The following is a 22,988-nucleotide window of genomic DNA, read 5'->3' as shown; positions in this document are numbered from 1 at the left end:
TGGGTGCCTCTTCACACTTGTTGTCCCAGTATTGGGTACACCCCCCCCCCCCTCTCACAAGTGGATTTTACAGTCTTCCTGGTCAGAAGAGAATGCCACATAGCTAGTCAGCCTAAGCTAAGTATCACTGGGAGTGCAGGGTTACATTCAATATATAGCTACAGGAAGCATTTCTGATGGGGAAAGCACGAAATTTACCATAAAAAGTGGTCATCCAGAATAGTTTACTATAGGTCACGACTCACTACAGGGCCTTTTTAGACACTACCTCCCATTAGTGTTGGGCGAACAGTGTTCGCCACTGTTCGGGTTCTGCAGAACATCACCCTGTTCGGGTGATGTTCGCGTTCGGCCGAACACCTGGTGGTGTTCGGCCAAACTGTTCGGGTTCGCCCGAACGGCTCATTGCCTGGCCGAACAGGGCCCCTGTTCGGCACGAACAGGGCCCTGTTCGCCCGAATACTGCCCCCCTATGGGGTCGCAGGCATAAGGGGGGGAGCATGCCCCGATCGCGGGGGGGGTCAGAAATTCCCCCCACCCCCTCCGCTAGCGCTCCCCCCTCTGCCCGCTTCCCCATTCAAAAGTTAGGAAGTGAAACTGTACCTGTGCGGTAGTGGGTGGCTGGCAGTGGGCGGCACTATGGAGTGACGGAGGAGGAGGAGTCCGGAGTGTGACGCGTTGAGGGAGGCCGGGCAGCGGGCGGTTCAGCACTGCTGAACCGCCCGCTGCCCGGCCTCCCTCAACGCGTCACTCTCCGGACTCCTCCTCCTCCGTCACTCCATAGTGCCGCCCACTGCCAGCCACCCACTACCGCACAGGTACAGTTTCACTTCCTAACTTTTGAATGGGGAAGCGGGTAGAGGGCAGAATTTCCGACCCCCCCCCGCGATCAGGGCATGCTCCCTTTTATGCCTGCGACCCCATAGGGCCCCCAAAAGCGGGATGTTCGGGGTTCGGCCCGAACATGCCGAACATTGCGGCCATGTTCGGCGAACTTTCCCGAACATCCAGGTGTTTGCCCAACACTACCTCCCATCAGCATTCAGTCTCTTCCCTGACAGGAATAGTAGATAAGTCAGCTGACCATTACCTGGACAGGGTTGCTGCAGGCCTGCAGGGCGCTCTGGAAGACGACAGCATCAGCAGTCTGGGAGGTGGGCTGGCAGGATTGGGGACCCAGAGTCAGATCAGAGGGCTTCACCAGCTTCCCATTGCTATAGAAATTCCTGCTCACACTGACCACCATGACATCCTCTCCACACTGGAGGCTGATGGGAGAAGACTGGGACACTTGCTGCACTGCTTGCCTGGGGAGACCACCAAAGCTAGCCCCCCACCCAGAGGGAGAACCACCTCTTCTGGAGCCAAACCCAACCACTGGGCGAGCAAAGTCCCTAGCAGAAGCTCTAGAAGAGCCCTGAGCAGGTGAGAACCTCTGGTACTCCCTCCACCAATCCTGCTGCCTTCTGTCTCTGGCCAAGCCCCCAACCCTAGCACTGCCATACCCCGGCCCATAGACCAGAGTCAGGACCAGCAGCCAACTGCACCATCTACTTCCACCCAGACCCATCCTGACTGCAGGAAAAACAGCACAATGAGGGAGGAGCAGAGACCTTCTCTTTATACCTCTCCCAGCAGCTGATAGCCCCTCCCCCAGCTCATCACATCCAGCTGAAGGCCTTTCTTGGCATTGCTCTCCTGATTGGGGATGGTAATTGGCATGCAAACAATTCAGTTTAAGGCCTCCTTTCCAAGAACTGTTGATAGGCAGTGAAATGCCTCTCAAACTCTCTCCACTGCTCACTGCTGCCTGGTAACTGCTTGTCGCTGCCTGGTAACTGCTCACTGCTGCCTGCTTGTTGCTGCATGATAAATGCTTACTTCTGCCTGCTAACTGCTTGCTGAGCGCACAGCTCAACAGTTCTTGGAAAGGAGGCCTAAAGTTGGATACATTTGCATACAGTATTTGCATAATCCTGTAGCAATCCTGAATTTATTTGTGTCTCACTGACCATTTGTATTGTTAGGCCTCTTTTCCACGGACTATTGATCAGACTCTCACAACTGCTCACTGCTGCCTGGTAACTGCACTGCTGCCTGGTAACTGTTTACAGCTCCTACCTTCAAGTGAGTTAGGCCTCTTTTCCATGGACTGTTGAGCTGTGTGCTCAGCAAGCAGTTACCAGGCAGCTGTGAGCAGTTACCAGGTAGCAGTGAGCAGTTGTGTGAGTTTGAGCGGCATTTCCCTGCCTATCAACAGTCCGTGGAAAAGAGGCCTTATATGAAGGCTGCCATATTTATTTCTAGTAGATGCAAATAACTTTGAGTTTATGCAAATTTTTATGCAACTTGATGCAGCTTGAAAATGAACCAATCGAGTTTTACCTCAGCAGGATTTGAATGGTTCATTTTACACCTGCATAAATCTGCATTAAAAATGCATACATTTGCATCAACTCGAAGTTATTTGCATCTACTTGACATCACTATTTCCTTTTAAGTAATACCAGTTGCCTGGCTGAACTGCCTCTAAAGGTGCGTACACACATGCGACTATAGTCGTTTGTAACGATCGTTCCCCGATCTTTACCAACGACGATCGTTACAAAAAACGAACCACCGACTATTAAGGCAAACGACGAACGAGCCAAATCGCTACAAAAGAAAGTTCTGTCTCGGCGGATTTTAACCAACGACGATCGTTTGCAAAAGTAGTACATCATTGAAAACGGTCGTTCGTACTAGGCTTGACATGCGCATTTCACTATTTCTCTGTGAAACTTCTCATTTTTATGCGCAGGCGCAATAGTTGCTTTACGTGATGTAACGTTCGTTCTAACGATCAGATCCTTACACACCTTTTAAAACTATCTTTACTTCGGTCGTTCTTTCATCAATTAAAAGTTCGTTCGTCGTTCTCCACGAACGATCGTTGTTGCATGTGTGTACGTAGCATAATACTTTTAGCCATAGACCCTGAACATGCATGCAGCATATCAGGTATTTGAGCCAGCACACACCAAAAAGGGCTAGCGTAATCGCAAATGCTTAGCACTTTTTGAAGTGATTTTTCTAGGCGATTCTAGGCATGTGCCTAGGGATTTTCTAAGCATGCCTAGCGATTTTCTAAGCATGCCTAGTGATTTTTGGAGTGTTTTGGTGTAGTGTTTGTTATTTTTTGTTACAGTAGATCTGTAAAAAAACGCTTGTAAAATCGCTCTGTTCTACCGCTTTTCAGAGCTATTTTCCACTTTCCTATACTTTACATTGAGGCTGAATCACCTCAGAAATCAGCAAAAATGCTGCAGGACTCGTGGTTGCCTTTGGGAAAAAAACTAATTGCTCTGGGGTGCTCCATCCCATTCAAATACATTAGCCAAGCGCTTTTTAAAGGATAATTGAACTGAGAGGGGTATGGAGGCTGCCATATTTATTCCCTTTTAAATAATACCAGTTTCCTGGCAGCCCTGCTGATCCTCTGCCTCTAATACTTTCAGCCATAGCCCCTGAACAAGCATGCAGCAAATCAGGTGTTTCTGACATTATTGTCAGATCTGACAGATTAGCTGCATGCTTGTTTCTGGTGTGATTTCGACACTTCTGCAGCCAAATAGATCAGCAGGGTTGCCAAGCAACTGGCATTGTTTAAAAGGAAATAAACATGGCAGCCTCTGTATTCTTCTCACTTCAGTTGTCCTTTAAGTACTAGACTATTGACGGAAAACTGTAAAATTCACTCAGGAGAGTGCATGGGGGGGGGGGGGGGTACCTATTACTGTAGGCGCATTGGGTGGGGTACCCAATACTGGGACAACAAGGGTGAAGAGGCACCCAGAATAGATACAATTCTCGGTGCTGCTAGGTGCCAGGCTAGGTGAGGTGACAGGTGAGGAGGCAGGGAGGACAGCGGGAGCCGGCAGCTATTTGGGGGGCGGCGGAGATCTTCAATCAACTTAATTGAAGGTCGCAAGATTGGAGGATACTGTAAACGTTGGATCGTTTACCGAGGATAATGTTGTGGGAATTTTTTTTTTACAGGTAAGTATTTCTGGTTAATTAAGAATATTAAAATACTTTTCTCGTGGTTGCGTTTTTATTTCATTTAACCCTTTGTGGAAATGGGTAAGGGGTACTTTGTACCCCTATACCCATTTATCCTGGGAGGGGGTGGGCATCTGGGGTCCCTTCCTTAAAGGGGACTCCCAGATGCCGCCATGAACCCCCCCCCCCCCCGGGAGTCGTTGCCCCCACCTCCTCCTGGAGCACCGGAGGTGGGGAAGAGCCCCTTGCCCATGGATTGGACAAGGGCTCTGGGGGGAGGGTTAGAATTGGCTGCCCCTCCCCCCAGAGCCCTCCCCCCCATACCATGGACCATGCAGGCTGGTTTAGCTCAGGGTGCGAAGCCCCAGTCGGCCAGGGCTCTGCATTCTGGCTATCCCAGCCTGCATGGGGGGCAAGGGGTTACAGAGGCTTGGCAGGGGTGACCCCACGCCAATTTTTTTTCAGATTTCCCACACTCTGAACATAACCCAAAAATAAATTACATTGTTTTTTAAAAAAAATATTGTTTTCCACTATCTTTTTAACATATCCTGCAAATTTGGTGTTGCTAGGATGTAAGGGGCCTTTGCTATTAACTGCTGGGAAATATTTCCCACACGCTGACCAGCGGCATTTAAATGTATCTTTTTTTTTCTTTGAACTTTAAAATCTGTTTTCTCAAAAAGTATAAGGTCTTTTTGAAAAATGTTTTTTTCCTCTTGTTCCCACTGTTCTTTCTAACGTTCCCTGCAAATTTTGTGTTTCTGGCATTTAAGGGGGCTTTGCTATTAACCTCCCTGGCGGTTAATTTTTTTTGCCAAATTGGCAAAAAAACTTTTTTTTTTGATTTTTTTTTTTGTTTCATGTAAAGCTACCAGAGTGGTAGCTACATGAACCACCACTAGAGGGCGCATGTGTCCCTCTAGTGCGATCGTCGCCGGCATCTATAGCAAACAGGGGAACGCGTATATAACGCGTTCCCCTGTTTGGCTTCTCCTGTCGCCATGGCGACGATCGGGATGACGTCAGCCGACGTCCTGACGTCAGACACCTCCGATCCAGCCCATAGCGCTGCCCGGAACTCATTGGTCCGGGCAGCGCAGGGCTCTGGCGGGGGGGCCCTCTTTCGCCGCTGCGTGCGGCGATCAAGCTGTGCGCGCGGCTAGCAAAGTGCTGGCTGCGCGCACAGCAATTTACAGCTTGAAAATCGCCCCAGCAGGGGCTGAGATCTCCCCCTGCGCGGCATAGCTCGAGCTCAGCTCGGGCTTACCGCCAGGGAGGTTAACCGCTAAAGTCGGCTGGAGTTTAATTTTCCCACGGTCAGAAGGAGAATTTTAAAATCAATTTTCTCAAAAACTATAAGGTCTTTTTGAAAAAAAAGTTTCCTCTTGTTCCCACTGTTCTTCTTAACATAACCTGCAAATCTGGTGTTTCTATCTTTTAAGGGGGCTTTGCTATTAAACCTTAAAGTCGGTGGGTAGACATTTTCTAAATGCCAGCAAAGCAGGGCTTAAAACGATAAATATCGTTCAGGCAGGACAAAAAAAGCAGGTTTTAAAACGATAAATTACATTCACAAAGTCCGCGACATTAAAACGATAAATATCGTTTTAAACAAATATCGGGCAGAAGGGGGCGCCATTATTTAACCAGCGTCATTTTTCACTGGACGCCCCCACACTGCTAAAAATATCCAATTAATAGTTACTACACTTGCGACTCTCAATATGTAGTTTATGCCCTCAAATGTCCATGTGGACTTATTTATGTGGGACAGACCACAACTAAACTAAAAGTACGGCTCTCTTCACATAAGACTGTGATCCGTAATAAATATTTGGAACAATCTGTTCGATATCATTTCAATCAATGTGACCACAATGTAAGCCAGCTGAAATGTCAAATTCTGGAGGGTGTATCCACACCTAGAAGGGGTGGGGATAGATATTGAGAGAAGCTTATTGGATTAAAACATTAGACTGTATGGAACCTCGTGGTTTAAACAGAGAATATGACCTTTTACCTTTTCTGTGATTCTAGATAGTCAGTAATATATTTTTATTAATGATATCTTATGTGATGGTTTTATAACTATAACATTGGTATTTTCCAGGTTTCAGAAATAGGTCCTTTGACCTTGCTGCCACCGTGGACATCTAGACGGCTGGACTACTCCTCCGCCTGTTAAGTATGCCATCCTTTAAGCTGCCGCTGCTGGCGCCTTTGGTGGCGGATCGCCGTGACTGCTCTGGGGCACAGAGTCTGCGATGGGACCCTTTGGTCCTAAAGTATGGCTGGATGCCTCCGGGTGGTGCCTCCCCTGCGCCGGCTGTGGGCGATCCCTTTAGTTCCGCTGCTAGAGGTTGCATTGTGATGTTTACATCGAATATTGCTGTCCTCTGGTTGCTGTGGGAACGGGGGTGACGTCACGGCAGGGCGGTTTGGGGTGGCCTATGGCGGCTTTGCTTCGCCTGACGTCAGCGTTGGCTGCTATCCAGCTGGCTCTCTGAGAGCTGTGACGTATGCCGGTGCAGTTCCCCATCAGGTCCGGAGACCTGGGGAAGGCAACTGTTCCGATGACGGGCGGAGGTAGGGTGTACCCTCCTTAGGGAGGCTGTGCCTATGTTCGCCAGCCTGCTGATGTCACACGGTCACGGGGTTAGTATTCAGTAGGGATGGGACGACGAATCCGGCGAATCCACGAATCCCTCGATTATTGGGAAATATTCGAGATTCGTGGATTCGAATCCCGACGCCATTTTCCACTATACGAATCCGCCGAATCCCGACGCTGCATCGCCGCGCATCCGCTGCTCGCACTCCTCCTCCTCCGACCCCCCCCCCCCCCCCGCGCCTCCTCCGCCCGCATACTGTATCAACTCACCTATCCATAGCGGAGCGCAGAGCAGCAGACCTCTCGCTGACTTCCTGGTTCCCTCTAGTGACGGCTTTTACAATGACGTCATCAGTAAAAGCCGGTCCAGCCACTAGAGGGAACAGGGAAGTAACGAAGAGGTCTGCCGCTCTGCGCTCCACGGGAAAGGTGAGTAGATTCTTATGCAGGGGTGAGCGGAGGAGGCACGGGGGACGGAGGAGGCCGTGGGGGGTTGGGGGTGAGCAGAGGAGGCTGTGGGGGGTTGGGGGTGAGCAGAGGAGACACGGGGGGGAGGGGGGGGGGGTTCTACCTACCTATCGGACACTATACCTACCTACCTACATGCCACTATACCTACCTACCGGCCACTATACCTACCTACCTACCGGCCACTATCCTTACCTACCTACCTACAGGCCGCTATACCTACCTACCTACCTACAGGCCGCTATACCTACCTACCTACCTACCTACAGGCCCCTATACCTACCTACAGGCCCCCTATACCTACCTACCTACCTAAAGGCCCCTATACCTACCTACTTACCTACATACCTACCTATAATTAAGGCCCTATACCCTGCTACCTATACTGAAGGTCTCTTTACCTACCTACCTACCTAAAGGCCCCTATACCTACCTACCTACCTACCACCTGCCTATACTTAAGGCCCTATACCCTGCTACCTATACTGAAGGTCCCTTTACCTACCTACCTACCTATACTGAAGGCACATGTACCTTACTACCTATACTGAAGGCCCCTATACCTAGCTACCTACCTATACTGAAGGCACATATACCCTGCTACCTATACTGAAGGCCCCTATACCTAGTTACCTACCAATACTGAAAGCACATGTACTGTGCTACCTATACTGAAGGCCCCTATACCTTGCTACCGATACTGGAGGCACATGTACCTTGCTACCGATACTGAAGGCCTCTATACCCTGCTATCTACCTATACTGAAGGCACATATACCCTGCTACCTATACTGAAGGCCCATATACCCTGCTACCTATACTAAAGGCCCATATACCCTGCTACCTATACTGAAGGCCCATATACCCTGCTACCTATACTGAAGGCCCATATACCCCGCTACCTATACTGAAGGCCCATATACCCCGCTACCTATACTGAAGGCCCATATACCCCGCTACCTATACTGAAGGCCCATATACCCCGCTACCTATACTGAAGGCACATATACCCCGCTACCTATACTGAAGGCCCATATACCCCGCTACCTATACTGAAGGCCCATATACCCCGCTACCTATACTGAAGGCCCATATACCCCGCTACCTATACTGAAGGCCCATATACCCCGCTACCTATACTGAAGGCCCATATACCCTGCTACCTATACTGAAGGCCCATATACCCTGCTACCTATACTGAAGGCCCATATACCCCGCTACCTATACTGAAGGCCCATATACCCTGCTACCTATACTTAAGGCCCTATACCTTGCTACCTATACTGAAGGCCCCTGTACCTTGCTACCTATACTGAAAGCTACCAATATTGAAGGCACCCATACCTAGCTAGCTATACTGAAGGCACCTTTACCTCGCTACCTATGCCTGGGTACCTATACTGCGGGCAACTATACCACGGATCGCACAATTCTTATGTGCAGGATTCGTTAGATTCGGGATTCAAAAGGTTCGAGATATTCGAGAACCTTTTTAGATTCGGATCCGGATTCGGATTCGAAGAAATTGTGGATTAGTCCCATCCCTAGTATTCAGTATGCTGATAGGCTCCTATGTTCCTCAGTAAGTTCCCAATAAGGTCCGCTCTCTGAGAAGAGCGTGTGATTGGGTGATATTGTTTGCAGCATGTGATTAGCTGCATTTAGGAGATGCTATATAAATAGAAGTGTTTCTTGTTTATATCAGTATGTCATTGAACTTGATAAAGGAGCTGCACTCCGAAACGTCGACAATACTACAATAAATATAAAGAGCAAAGATTGATGGTGCCGACTACGTGTCTTCATGTAATCCAGACCACATTAGAAAAGGTATAGAAACTTACAGGATAGAAGAAATAAGGCTGAAAATGTTGTTACAGAGTCTCTTTAATCTCTACTGGGGGTTGCAATTGTGGTTCTCCCATTTGCAGTGCATCAGTCCCATTGCTCTACTGACTACTCCCAGACACTTTGGGCAGTTGGTGAAGATTGGGGAACCAAACTGTGTAATTCAACTAATCCCTGCTGCACCTCAACTTCTTCTAGCTACACAGAGCACCACTCAATAGGAGGGGAAAAAAACACAGCTGTGGGGGACATTAAAGAGAAACTCCAACCAAGAATTGAACTTTATTCCAATCAGTAGCTGATACCCCCTTTTACATGAGAAATATATTGCTTTTCACAAACAGACCATCAGGGGGTGCTGTATGACTGATTTTGTGCTGAAACCCCTCCCACAAGAAACTCTGGGACCGCGGTACTTTTGGCAGTTTGTTACAATGTAACAAGGTTCACAGACAGGAAATAGCTGTTTACAGCTGTCTCTAACAGCCAAAACAGCTAGGAGCAGCTACATAACCTGCCCACAGTAAAAATGTCACCATGTAATAAATGTCAGAATGTAAATCAGGGAGAGGAAAGATTTTACAATGAGCAAACACTGACTAAATCATTTATACATAATTATTGTAAAAATGAAGCACTTTTTTTATTACATTATTTTCATTGGAGTTCCTCTTTAAGCTGGAAAATTTTGATAGTCAATGCAATCTCATACTAATGCTACGTACACACAGGCGACAACGATCGTTCGTTGAGAATGACGAACGAACTTTTAATTGATGAAAGAACGACCTAAGTAAAGTTAGTTTTAAAATGTGTGTAACGATCTGATCGTTAGAACGATTGTTACATCACCTAAAAGCAACGATTGCGCTTGCGCATAAAAATGAGAAGTTCCCTAGAGAAATAGCGAAATGCGCATGCCAAGCCTAGTACGAACGACCGTTTCCAACGATGTACTACTTTTGCAAACGATCGTGGTTGGTAAAAATCTGCCAAGCTAGATCGTTCGTTTTTAACGATCTAGCTCGTCCGTCGTTAGACTTAATGATCGTTGGTTGCTTTTTTTAAACGATCGTCGTTTCCACGATCGTTTCAAACGACTATAGTCGCATGTGTGTACGCACCTTTATGCAGGATTTTGAAAGTGGACCATTTTTAAGCTGCATAACCCTACATCAATTAAGGGCTCTTATCCACTATGGAATGCAATCGCGATTGCGATCGAGATTCCGATCGCGTTTCAATTTCCACCATGCGATTGCGATTGATATACTCATTATAGTCCAGCTCAATCGCATACAAAACGCGGCAGGACGACAATTGCGCTTTGACCAAAATCGCATCGCAATCGGATCGCACGAATGGAAATTGCTGCTGCAGTTTCCATTAGTTTAATGTACCTTGCGATTTGCGATCAGAAGCAAATCGCAAATCGCATGCTAGTGGAAAAAGGCCCTTAGGGTTGCCTGCATCCAGTGGTGCTCAAATACCCCTTTTCAAAATTCGAGTTAGGTCGAATTCGAATAGTAAATTATTAGAGGTCAGTCGAATATTCGAGTCGAATAATTTTTACTATTCGATTCGACCTCGGAATTCGAGCTCACTATTCGAGTCGGTATTCGAGCTCATTATTCGAGCTGACTATTCGAAATGGCCTTAAATAGCTTCCAACACTTGTTTTGAGGGTGAATGATGCAAGAAACCTCTTTTTTTCCAAGTAACAACAGCAAGTGATTATGTGGGGATGTTCCTTTAAAAAAAAAAGTTGAAAAGAGAAGTTGTGTCCAGAAATTTGTTCAGTACTGTATATACTTCTTCTTCTTCTTCTTTATCTTCTATATCTTCTTCTTCTTCTTCTATATCTTCTTCTTCTATATCTTCTTCTATATCTTCTTCTTCTTTTATATTGTCTTCTTCTTCTTCTTCATCTTCTTCATCTTCTTCATCATCATCGTCTTCTTCTTCATCTTCTTTTTCTTCATCTTCTTCATCTTCTTCATCTTCTTCTTCATCTTCTTCATCTTCTTCATCTTCTTCTTCTTCATCTTCTTCATCTTCATCTTCTTCATCTTCTTCATCTTCTTCTTCTTCATCTTCGTCATCTTCTTCTTCATCTTCTTCATCTTCTTCATCTTCTTCTTCATCTTCTTCATCTTCTTCATCTTCTTCTTCTTCTTCATCTTCATCTTCTTCTTCTTCATCTTCTTCTTCATCATCTTCTTCTTCTTCTTCATCATCTTCTTCTTCTTCATCTTCTTCATCTTCTTCATCTTCATCTTCTTCATCTTCTTCTTCTTCATCATCTTCTTCTTCTTCTTCATCATCTTCTTCATCTTCTTCATCTTCTTCATCTTCATCTTCTTCATCTTCTTCTTCTTCATCATCTTCATCTTCTTCTTCTTCATCTTCTTCTTCTTCATCTTCTTCTTCTTCATCTTCTTCATCTTCTTCATCTTCATCTTCTTCATCTTCTTCATCTTCTTCTTCTTCATCATCTTCATCTTCTTCTCCTTCTTCTTCTTCTTCTTCTTCTTCTTCTTCTTCTTCTTCTTCTTCATCTTCTTCATCTTCTTCTATATCGTCTTCTTCTTCACTTATTTCTCTTTTCAAATTTTTTTTTTTAAAGAAATGCAGCTATTTTTGAGCGTAACAAATAGCTGGTGGCGCACGCATGTTGGAAGCGCCATTGTATGTGCTCCCTGGCAGTGGAAACACACAGACAGCAGGAGGTAAATTCAGCAGCAGGAGGAGGAGGATGAGTGTGTGGCAGCAGGCAGTCAATGAGGCAGGCAGCGTGACATAATAGCCCTGGTACCTAGCGGTGATACCAGGGCTGTAAATAAACACAGCAGGCAGGAGGTCCCAGACAGCGGTCGTGCAGCCCACATCGTGTCCAATACACAACTGGGACAACACAGTTTTCAACCCGGGCACCTCAGAAAAATTAAACCTTTTTTTTTTTTGGCTTTTTTTGTTTTGTTTTTACAACCAATTACACAGATATAGCTATTTTTTGACGTAATAGCTGGTGGCAGAGTGGCAGCAGAAGGTAAATCTGTGTACCCTGGCGGTGGGAAAGTCAGACAAACAAGCAGCAGCAGCAGGAGGAATGGAGGAGTAATTATGTGTGCAGCTATTGTTTGACGTAATAGCTAGTGGCAGACTGGCAGCAGAAGGTAATTCTGTGTACCCTGGCAGTGGGAAACACAGACAGACAGCAGCAGCAGGAGGAATGGAGGAGTAGTGTGAGTGTGGCAGCAGGTAGGCAGCGTGACATAATAGCCCTGGTACCTAGCGGTGATACCAGGTCGTAAATGAACACAACAGGAGGTCCCAGACAGCGGTCGTGCAGCCCACATCGTGTCCAATACACAACTGGGACAACACAGTTTTCAACCCGGGCACCTCAGAAAAATTAAACCTTTTTTTTTTTGGGGGTTTTTTTTGTTTTGTTTTTACAACCAATTACACAGATATAGCTATTTTTTGACGTAATAGCTGGTGGCAGAGTGGCAGCAGAAGGTAAATCTGTGTACCCTGGCGGTGGGAAACACAGACAGACAGCAGCAGCAGCAGGAGGAATGGAGGAGTAATTATGTGTGCAGCTATTGTTTGACGTAATAGCTGGTGGCAGACTGGCAGCAGAAGGTAATTCTGTGTACCCTGGCAGTGGGAAACACAGACAGACAGCAGCAGCAGGAGGAATGGAGGAGTAGTGTGAGTGTGGCAGCAGGTAGGCAGCGTGACATAATAGCCCTGGTACCTAGCGGTGATACCAGGCCGTAAATGAACACAACAGGAGGTCCCAGACAGCGGTCGTGCAGCCCACATCGTGTCCAATACACAACTGGGACAACACAGTTTTCAACCCGGGCACCTCAGAAAAATTAAACCTTTTTTTTTTTTTTTGTTTTTTTTTGTTTTGTTTTTACAACCAATTACACAGATATAGCTATTTTTTGATGTAATAGCTGGTGGCAGAGTGGCAGCAGAAGGTAAATCTGTGTACCCTGGCGGTGGGAAACACAGACAGACAGCAGCAGCAGCAGGAGGAATGGAGGAGTAATTATGTGTGCAGCTATTGTTTGACGTAATAGCTGGTGGCAGACTGGCAGCAGAAGGTAATTCTGTGTACCCTGGCAGTGGGAAACACAGACAGACAGCAGCAGCAGGAGGAATGGAGGAGTAGTGTGAGTGTGGCAGCAGGTAGGCAGCGTGACATAATAGCCCTGGTACCTAGCGGTGATACCAGGCCGTAAATGAACACAACAGGAGGTCCCAGACAGCGGTCGTGCAGCCCACATCGTGTCCAATACACAACTGGGACAACACAGTTTTCAACCCGGGCACCTCAGAAAAATTAAACCTTTTTTTTTTTGTTTTTTTTTGTTTTGTTTTTACAACCAATTACACAGATATAGCTATTTTTTGACGTAATAGCTGGTGGCAGAGTGGCAGCAGAAGGTAAATCTGTGTACCCTGGCGGTGGGAAACACAGACAGACAGCAGCAGCAGCAGGAGGAATGGAGGAGTAATTATGTGTGCAGCTATTGTTTGACGTAATAGCTGGTGGCAGACTGGCAGCAGAAGGTAATTCTGTGTACCCTGGCAGTGGGAAACACAGACAGACAGCAGCAGCAGGAGGAATGGAGGAGTAGTGTGAGTGTGGCAGCAGGCAGGCAGCGTGACATAATAGCCCTGGTACCTAGCGGTGATACCAGGCCGTAAATGAACACAACAGGAGGTCCCAGACAGCGGTCGTGCAGCCCACATCGTGTCCAATACACAACTGGGACAACACAGTTTTCAACCCGGGCACCTCAGAAAAATTAAACCTTTTTTTTTTTTAATGGTTTTTTGGTTTTGTTTGTAAAACAAATTACACAGATATATAGCTATTGTTTGACGTAATAGCTGGTGGCAGAGTGGCAGCAGAAGGTAAATCTGTGTACCCTGGCAGTGGGAAACACAGACAGACAGCAGAAGGGCAGTACACAGCAGCCCACTGTAGGTGTAAAATGTGTGGCTGCAGGCGACGTAATAGTCAAAGTGAACCAGGCTGGCTTAGTGAGCAGGAGCCAGGAGGTGGTAAAGGGTGGTAAGGCACATTAACGATGGTTCTTAGCCAGTTCATGTCCCCCTCTCGCCGACAACAGGGGCCAGGAACTCGCCTTCCACCCACGCCTGGTTCATCTTGAGAAACGTCAGTCTGTCCACAGACTTGTGAGACAGACGTGAGCGTTTCTCGGTGACCACACCACCAGCTGCACTGAAGCAGCGCTCGGACAGCACGCTGGAAGGGGGGCAGGACAGCACTTCCAGGGCGTACTGCGCCAGCTCGCTCCAGATCTCCAGGCGCTTGACCCAATACTCCATGGGATCAACAGGGGCATCGCTGTCAAGCCCGCTGTAGGACCCCATGTAGTCAGCCACCATGCGGGTCAGGCGCTGGCTGTGACCGGTGGAGGATGCTGCTGCATGCACCTCCTCTCTAGTCACTGCTGCCGGAGCCTCTACAGTCCTGTAGAGCTCGTGGCTGAGAGACAGCAGGTCTGTGGGGCGCTTGCTGCTGGATGCAGGCACCTGCTGCTGCCTCTGTGCTGGCTGCTGGACAGTGGGGGTGGAAGGCTGGGGGAAGGCTTCCTCCAAGCGCTCAACAAGGGCCTGCTGCAAGCTCCTTATTTGTTGCGCTGGGTCTCCTCCTGCAGGCGGCAGGAACTGGCTCAACTTCCCCTTGAGGCGTGGGTCCAACATCATGCTGATCCAGATGTCCTCCCTCTGCTTCATCTGGATCACCCTGGGGTCTCTGCGCAGGCACGTCAGCATGTGCGCTGCCATTGGGAAGAGGCGGGCCACGTCTGCTGGCACATCGACGGCAGTGCTGCTGTCCTCATCCTCCTCCTCTGCCTCGTCAGCCTCATCCTCTCTCCACCCCCGCACCAACTCAGCTGCACTGTGCTGCTCCCCCTCATCACCAGCAAGGTCAGGGACCTCCACCAAGTCCTCCTCCTCCTCCCCCTCAGAGGTGGACTGTGCAGCTGCTTGCCGCTCCTGCTGGTCCAAGGCTGCCGCTCCCTGTTCCAGCAAAGCATCGAGGGCCCTGTTCAGCAGACAAACCAGGGGCACCCACTCGCAGACCATAGCATGGTCCCTGCTCACCATGTTAGTGGCCTGCAGAAAGGGAGCCAGCACTAAGCACACCTGCTGCATGTGCCTCCAGTCATCATCGGGGACGATGGACGGGATGTTGCTGGTCTTGTCCCTTCTCTGAGCGGCGGAAACAGTGGCCAGGGCAAGGTACTGGTTGACAGCGTGCTTCTGTTCAACCAGACGCTCCAACATCGCCAGGGTGGAGTTCCAGCGAGTCGGAACAACAAGGATCAGCCGATGGCGTGGCAGATCCAGCTCCTTTTGCACGTCTTCCAGGCTCGCACAGGCTGCAGCCGAGCGCCGGAAGTGACGCACAACGTTCCTTGCCGTTTCCAGCAGTTCGCCCATCCCCTGGTAGGTGCGCAAGAACTTCTGCACCACCAGGTTCAGCACGTGGGCAAGACAGGGGATGTGGGTCAGGTTTCCCCTGTCTATTGCGGCAACCAGATTGGCCCCATTGTCGGCCACCACCTCTCCGACTCTGAGGCCTCTGGGGGTCAGCCAAATCCTCTCCTGCTCCTGGAGTTTGGCCAACACATGGGTTGCCGTCAGCTTGGTCTTCCCAAGGCTGACCAAGTGCAGCAGCGCTTGGCAGTGGCGGGCCTTCACGCTGCTGCTGAGGCGGGGGGTTTGGCCAGGTGTGCCGGAGGATGGCAGAGGATCGGAGGAACCTGCTGCAGTTCCCCTGACCCTGCGGGGTGGCACCACCCACTGTGTTGCTGCTGCTGCTGTGCCCGCTGCTGCTCTCTAGTGTTGGGCGAACAGTGTTCGCCACTGTTCGGGTTCTGCAGAACATCACCCTGTTCGGGTGATGTTCGGGTTCGGCCGAACACCTGATGGTGTTCGGCCAAACTGTTCGGCCATATGGCCGAACTAAGAGCGCATGGCCGAACGTTACCCGAACGTTCGGCTAGCGCTGTGATTGGCCGAACGGGTCACGTGTAGTGTTGGGCGAACATCTAGATGTTCGGGTTCGGGCCGAACATGGCCGAACTCCGAACATAATGGAAGTCAATGGGGACCCGAACTTTCGTGCTTTGTAAAGCCTCCTTACATGCTACATACCCCAAATTTACAGGGTATGTGCACCTTGGGAGTGGGTACAAGAGGGAAAAAATTTTTAGCAAAAAGAGCTTATAGTTTTTGAGAAAATCGATTTTAAAGTTTCAAAGGGAAAACTGTCTTTTAAATGCGGGAAATGTCTGTTTTCTTTGCACAGGTAACATGCTTTTTGTCGGCATGCAGTCATAAATGTAATACATATAAGAGGTTCCAGGAAAAGGGACCGGTAACGCTAACATAGCAGCAGCACACGTGATGGAACAAGAGGAGGGTGGCGCAGGAGGAGAAGGCCACGCTTTGAGACACAACAACCCAGGCCTTGCATGAGGACAAGAAGCGTGCGGATAGCAATTTGCATTTTGTCGCCATGCAGTCATAAATGTAATACAGATGAGAGGTTCAATAAACAGGGACCGGAAACGCTAACCCATCACAGATGTTCATTGTTCATGTTACTTGGTTGGGGTCCGGGAGTGTTGCGTAGTCATTTCCAATCCAGGATGATTCATTTTAATTTGAGTCAGACGGTCTGCATTTTCTGTGGAGAGGCGGATACGCCGCCGATCTGTGACGATGCCTCCGGCAGCACTGAAACAGCGTTCCGACATAACGCTGGCTGCCGGGCAAGCCAGCACCTCTATTGCGTACATTGCCAGTTTGTGCCAGGTGTCTAGCTTCGATACCCAATAGTTGAAGGGTGCAGATGGATTGTTCAACACAGCTACGCCATCTGACATGTAGTCCTTGACCATCTTCTCCAGGCGATCGGTGTTGGAGGTGGATCTGCACGCTTGCTGTTCTGTGTGCTGCTGCATGGGTGTCAGAAAATTTTCCCACTCCAAGGACACTGCCGATACCATTCCCTTTTGGGCACTAGCTGCGGCTTGTGTTGTTTGCTGCCCTCCTGGTCGTCCTGGGTTTGCGGAAGTCAGTCTGTCGGCGTACAACTGGCTAGAGGAGGGGGAGGATGTCAATCTCCTCTCTAAAGTCTCCACAAGGGCCTGCTGGTATTCTTCCATTTTGACCTGTCTGGCTCTTTCTTCAAGCAGTTTTGGAACATTGTGTTTGTACCGTGGATCCAGAAGGGTATAAACCCAGTAATTGGTGTTGTCCAGAATGCGCACAATGCGTGGGTCGCGTTCAATGCAGTCCTAGGCCGAAGAGGTCATAGCCTAGGGTCACAAAACCTGTTTATTGGGCAATTTCAATGGTGGCGAGTCTGACGTACATAAATCGCAGCAATGGCCGTTAGCAACGTCTAAATCTCACGAAATGTCTCATGCAGGTAGAAGACATATTGTTAGACTTGGGCTCCAAAGATGGGTTCCCTACATCTCTGCAAACCAGAGTTACAGGGCTCCAAATTTGGTAAATCCCCCATAGGCTTTCATTGGGCCTCCTATTTACAGTTCCAAAATCTCACATCTTTTCAAAGGGCAATGGCTCAGCAGTACCAAATTTTCTAGCATTGTAGGGACCCTTAGGGGGAACATGACTGGTGAGTTTCGGGCCCCTAGGCCGAAGAAGTCATAGCCTAGGGTCACAAAAACCTGTTTATTGGGGCTATTTCAATGGTAGTGATGGTGACGTACATAAATCGCAGCAATGGCCGTTAGCAAAGTCTGAATCTCACGAAATGTCTCATGCAGGTAGAAGACATATTGTTAGACTTGGATTCCAAAGATGGGGTCCCTACATCTCTGCAAACCAGAGTTACAGGGGTCCAAAATTGGTAAAATCCCCCATAGGATTTCATTGGCTCCCTATTTCACTTTCCAAAATCTCACATCTTTTCAAAGGGCAATGGCTCAGCAGTACCAAATTTTCTAGCATTGTAGGGACCCTTAGGGGGAACATGACTGGTGAGTTTCGGGCCCCTAGGCCGAAGAGGTCATAGCCTAGGGTCACAAAAACCTGTTTATTGGGGCTATTTCAATGGTAGTGATGGTGACGTACATAAATCGCAGCAATGGCCGTTAGCAAAGTCTGAATCTCACGAAATGTCTCATGCAGGTAGAAGACATATTGTTAGACTTGGATTCCAAAGATGGGGTCCCTACATCTCTGCAAACCAGAGTTACAGGGGTCCAAAATTGGTAAAATCCCCCATAGGATTTCATTGGCTCCCTATTTCACTTTCCAAAATCTCACATCTTTTCAAAGGGCAATGGCTCAGCAGTACCACATTTTCTAGCATTGTAGGGACCCTTAGGGGGAACATGACTGGTGAGTTTCGGGCCCCTAGGCCGAAGAGGTCATAGCCTAGGGTCACAAAAACCTGTTTATTGGGGCTATTTCAATGGTAGTGATGGTGACGTACATAAATCGCAGCAATGGCCGTTAGCAAAGTCTGAATCTCACGAAATGTCTCATGCAGGTAGAAGACATATTGTTAGACTTGGATTCCAAAGATGGGGTCCCTACATCTCTGCAAACCAGAGTTACAGGGGTCCAAAATTGGTAAAATCCCCCATAGGATTTCATTGGCTCCCTATTTCACTTTCCAAAATCTCACATCTTTTCAAAGGGCAATGGCTCAGCAGTACCAAATTTTCTAGCATTGTAGGGACCCTTAGGGGGAACATGACTGGTGAGTTTTGCCACTGCTGAGCCATTGCCCTTTGAAATTGTAATGATCGCTGCTGCAGCAGCTATTGCTGGAAGTAGTGCTGCAGCTCAGGCAGTTCTGATCTATTTCCATGCAAGCTGTATAGCTTTGTCTGTTTTTCCCTGCTGTCAGCTTGTGACTGATTATCATTCACCTGTGTGGGAATCTGCATGTCTGCTCCCATTGGATGACCTCAGTATAAAGATCTGCTTCCTGCAGGGTTTCCTTGGGTTTTCATAGCTTCAGCTTAAGCCTGCCTTGCTGTCGCTTTAGCCCCCGATCGTGTTTCTTGTTAAAGATACTTTGCTGGTCTTTGCATCATATATTGGTTCATTGCCAATATATATGCATACCAGCACGTTTATTATTTTCCTTGTATTTGTGTTACGTTAATACATCAGTGTCGCCAGGGCCGGATTTACAGCTCAGGAGCCTATAGGCACAGAAGTTTTGGCGCCTTAAGCCCCGCCCAACAGCACATGCCACACCCCAAGCCACACCCCTTTTAACGCAAGGTAACATAGATACAGTATTACTAAAGACAAATAGAGAATAGAAATAGCTGCATCCGCACTCAGATCTGCTACCATGGGGGGCGGCCTGTCTAGCCCCAGTACCGAGTACTAGCAAGCGCCTGGCCGGTGCAGAAGAGCAGCTGACAGGCAGCAATCAGCTGCCGGTCTGAAAGAAGCCTTATTGGACGAGAGTTGATTCTTGTGGTGGTATGATACTGCTTAGTTGATTATATAGGCAAGATGGCAGTGTTTAGTTGATTGTTGTGGCAGGCTAGTAGTAATCGATGATCGATCAATCCTAGTGACAGGCTGGCAGTGATTAGTCGATTCTTGTGGCAGACAGGCAATGATCGGTCAATTCTAGTGGCAGACAGGCAGTGATCAGTGAATCCTATTGCCAAGCTGGTAGTGATCAGTCAATCCTAGTGCCAGGCTGGTAGTGATCAGTTGATTCTAGAGGCAGACAGGTAGCGATCAGTCAATCCTAGTGCCAGGCTGGTAGTTGATCGGTCAGTCCTAGTGCCAGGCTAGTAGTGATCGGTTGATTCTAGTGGCACACAGGCAGTGATCGGTCAGTCCTAGTGCCAGGCTAGTAGTGGTTGGTCGAATCAAGTGGCAAACAGGGAGTGATTGGTCATTCCTAGTGCTGGGTACACACCATGCGTTTTCCCGCTTGATCCGCAGGTCGATCGGGATCGATTCAATTGTTTCGACGTGCTCAATTCGGATTTCGATTGTTCCTGCCGTCGATTTGCATGTTAAGTATGCAAAATCTACGGCAGGAACGATCAAAACCCAAATCGAGCACGTCGGAAATAATCAAATCGATCCCGTTCGACCCGCGGATTGAGCGGGAAAACGCACGGTGTGTATCCAGCATTAGGCCAGGCTGGTAGTGATCGCTTCTAGTGACAGGCAGACACTAATTAGTCAATTCTAGTGGCAGCCAGTACATTGGTGCATTGTTTCCCTCCTTCCAGCCAGTGGGAAGCTGCTCTGTCGTGCCTCCTCCCCACTCCATAGAAACAGCACACTGTGCTGGTATACCCAACTGATGTCACACGAAGGAATAAGCTTGATCCTTACAGGTGACACATATTATAATAGGAGCCTCATCAGTCCTTAAAGTGAACCTTAACTGAATAAAAAGCCCTCTGCAGCCGTCCTGTGCCCGCTCCATCTCAAAGCGACCCTTCGGTTCCCCACAGCGACCCTCTGTCACTTGGCTATGCGGCCCTGGTCCGCACGCCTCCTAATCCACTCTGCACATGCGTAATATGAAAAATCCCTACTGAGCATGTGCATTGCATTACCGGCAAAGAGAGTGATCAAGGACGAGCGCAAATGCGCAAGGACGCGTGCAAACGGCCGACTGGAAGAGGGTCGCTGCGGGGGACTGGAGGGACACTTAGTGACAGCGCAGACATAGGACGGCTGCAGGGGGCTGGTAGAAGTTAAAGTTCCCTTTAACCCTAACCTATCTGCCCACTTCTACAGCTGAAAAACTACAATACACCGCCCTGAACTATGTCCCTTGCTGATGCAATCCTATTTTGCTTCCTCTTACTCTTTCAAGTGGTCCCCCTGCCCATCTGACACATACAACATGGCTTCCAGCAGTGTCACTGACCAGCTATCACCTGACCTGATCAAGACAGCAATATCATGACATCTGATCAGGTCAGGTGACAGCTGGACAGAGCTGCCTGTCACCCTATGGAAACATTGGGAGGCATCACAGGATTGCCTGAGCAGGCGACACTGTTCAGAAGGAGGGGAGAGGGGGGAGCATTGTCTCTGCTAGGAAAAGTAGAAGGGAGGATCAATTAGGGTCCCAAGCCTCTGGATTAGTGTTGATCAGTCACTTACTTGTCACTGTAGATGGCCACAGAGCTCCTCTGTGTGACTGCAAGACAAGCTGGCCGTGCAAAGTAGATCATGGTAGCCAGGCTCTCCAGTCTCCACTGTCATCTTCAAAAGATCCGGGCACAGGCCGCACCAACAGACACACAGGAGGGGGGGGGGGGGAGCAGAGCTGTAGCCCACCACATGCTGTGCAGCTAACCTTCTGAGACCCGAGGACAGTCACAGCGTTCTATGCCGCCCCTCCTCCCCTGTACTAAATCTCCAGCCCTGCACATGTGAAAAGGGAGAGGAAGGAAGGAACGTATTCAGCCTAGCTCCTGCTCTATCTCCCCTCTTCAACAGTCTTCGTGGTAGCTCCCCCGGCAGCCAGAGTTGGAATAATAGAGCTGGGACACAGTGAGTGCACGCCCGCCCCACTGCCTACCACGCCGTAGCAGCCTGCACGAAAGTGAGGTGCAAAGCTGCGTCCTGACTCCCTACGTGCATCAGCAGCCGGGAACACTCTGTGCGGCTGTGAGTTGCAGGGAACTCCTGGTATAGCGCTGCAGGCGGGATCGGATAGGCGCTGTTAGTCCTATCGCTCTCTGAAGATTTTTTTTTTTTACTGTGATCCTTCATGGGGGACATTTAGGGGCCGCCTTTGCCCATATATGGCGCCTGTAGGCACGTGCCTAGAGTGCCTTATGGGAAATCCGGCCCTGAGTGTCGCTGATGTATACGTACACGAACTGTTTATATCCTGTGTGCAGTTAGTCAGCTTTCCAGCACGTTTTGGTAGGTTGCGCGTACCGTGACCACCCGTGCTGAGGTAGTTACCCTGCTCCTGGTTCTGTTTGTGGATTGCGTTCACCTCTGCGAAGAGATAACGAATCCTTCTGAATCCTGTTCTGTTACCGTTTGTGGATTGCGTTCATCTCTGCGAAGAGATAACGAATCCTTCTGAATCCTGTTCTCTTACCGTTTGTGGATTGCGTTCATCTCTGCGAAGAGATAGCGAATCCTTCTGAGTCCTGTTCCCTGTGTTACTCCATTCCTAGTCAGCGTTCCTGCTTATGTCATATATCGGTTCATTGCCGATATATACATATGTTAGTCAGACGTTACAAATAGTTTCATTGATAGCTGTAATTGTAATACGCTAGGAAAACATACTTATTGTATATTTATCTGTGTTACGTTCATCTATCTTAATCCTGCTGTTTTCTGACTGTCCTGTCCTGTCTTTGTGAGGCACGCCATCGCCGCATCGCATTGGCTGCCTCATTCCAGTCTGTCTGGTTTTGGACGCTTGCTGTCGCTAAGTAGCCGCTAGCTAGCAAGCGTTCATTCTGTCTACCTGTCCTGATCTCCTCAGTTCTGGTTTGTGCGCTCAGCGCTACTTTGCGCTGAGACGTTATACGAAAGCATTGTTTGTGGCTGTCAGATCTGCACCGGCTCTGTGCGCCACAATCTCCTATTGCAGTCAGTCCTCCCCTCCACTATACTAGGGATAGCCTGTTCCCTGGTGCTAGTGTGTGTACCTCCTCCACGTCAGCTCATGCGTTGCATGCTGACTGTGGAGAATACACCACCAAGCCTTACATTATGAAAACCCCATTACCAATCCCCATTGTGGGGGGGATTCCCAGAAAGTATGACACTGTTAATTATGGTTCCTGTTCCTTTAGGAAATTTGAAGAACTTAGCTCTGAAACAGAAAATGAGTTTTTCTCTGAATGTGCCAGGTTCCTGACCAATCCTGATCTCCAAGCGACTCCTGTTTCAACCTGGGCACTCCAACTAAGTTATATTTTGTTTAAAGGGGAATTATTCCAGT

General features: G+C 48.6%; 1 protein-coding gene across 2 annotated transcripts in view; it reads right to left on the bottom strand.

Moving 5' to 3' along the window:
• The window catches only part of LOC137560914 (zona pellucida sperm-binding protein 3-like), a 35,904-nt gene extending 14,160 nt beyond the window's left edge, over positions 1–21,744 (bottom strand). The window contains exon 1 of one of the 2 annotated variants that reach the window (XM_068272083.1): positions 21,176–21,744. Coding sequence is in view for 1 of the 2 variants with exons in the window: in XM_068272082.1 (XP_068128183.1) it covers positions 1,091–1,246 (156 nt within the window). In the remaining variant the exon portion in view is untranslated. Of the gene's footprint in view, positions 1–1,090; positions 1,328–21,175 lie in introns of those variants that run through there. The other variant, XM_068272082.1, reaches the window with a different exon arrangement.
• Between the last annotated feature and the right edge of the window lie 1,244 nt (positions 21,745–22,988).

Source organism: Hyperolius riggenbachi, chromosome 3 (genome assembly GCF_040937935.1).
Source record: "Hyperolius riggenbachi isolate aHypRig1 chromosome 3, aHypRig1.pri, whole genome shotgun sequence".
NCBI lineage: Eukaryota > Metazoa > Chordata > Amphibia > Anura > Hyperoliidae > Hyperolius > Hyperolius riggenbachi.
The sequence above is the reverse complement of the archived record's forward strand: the minus strand, read 5'-3'. Positions and strand labels throughout refer to the sequence as shown.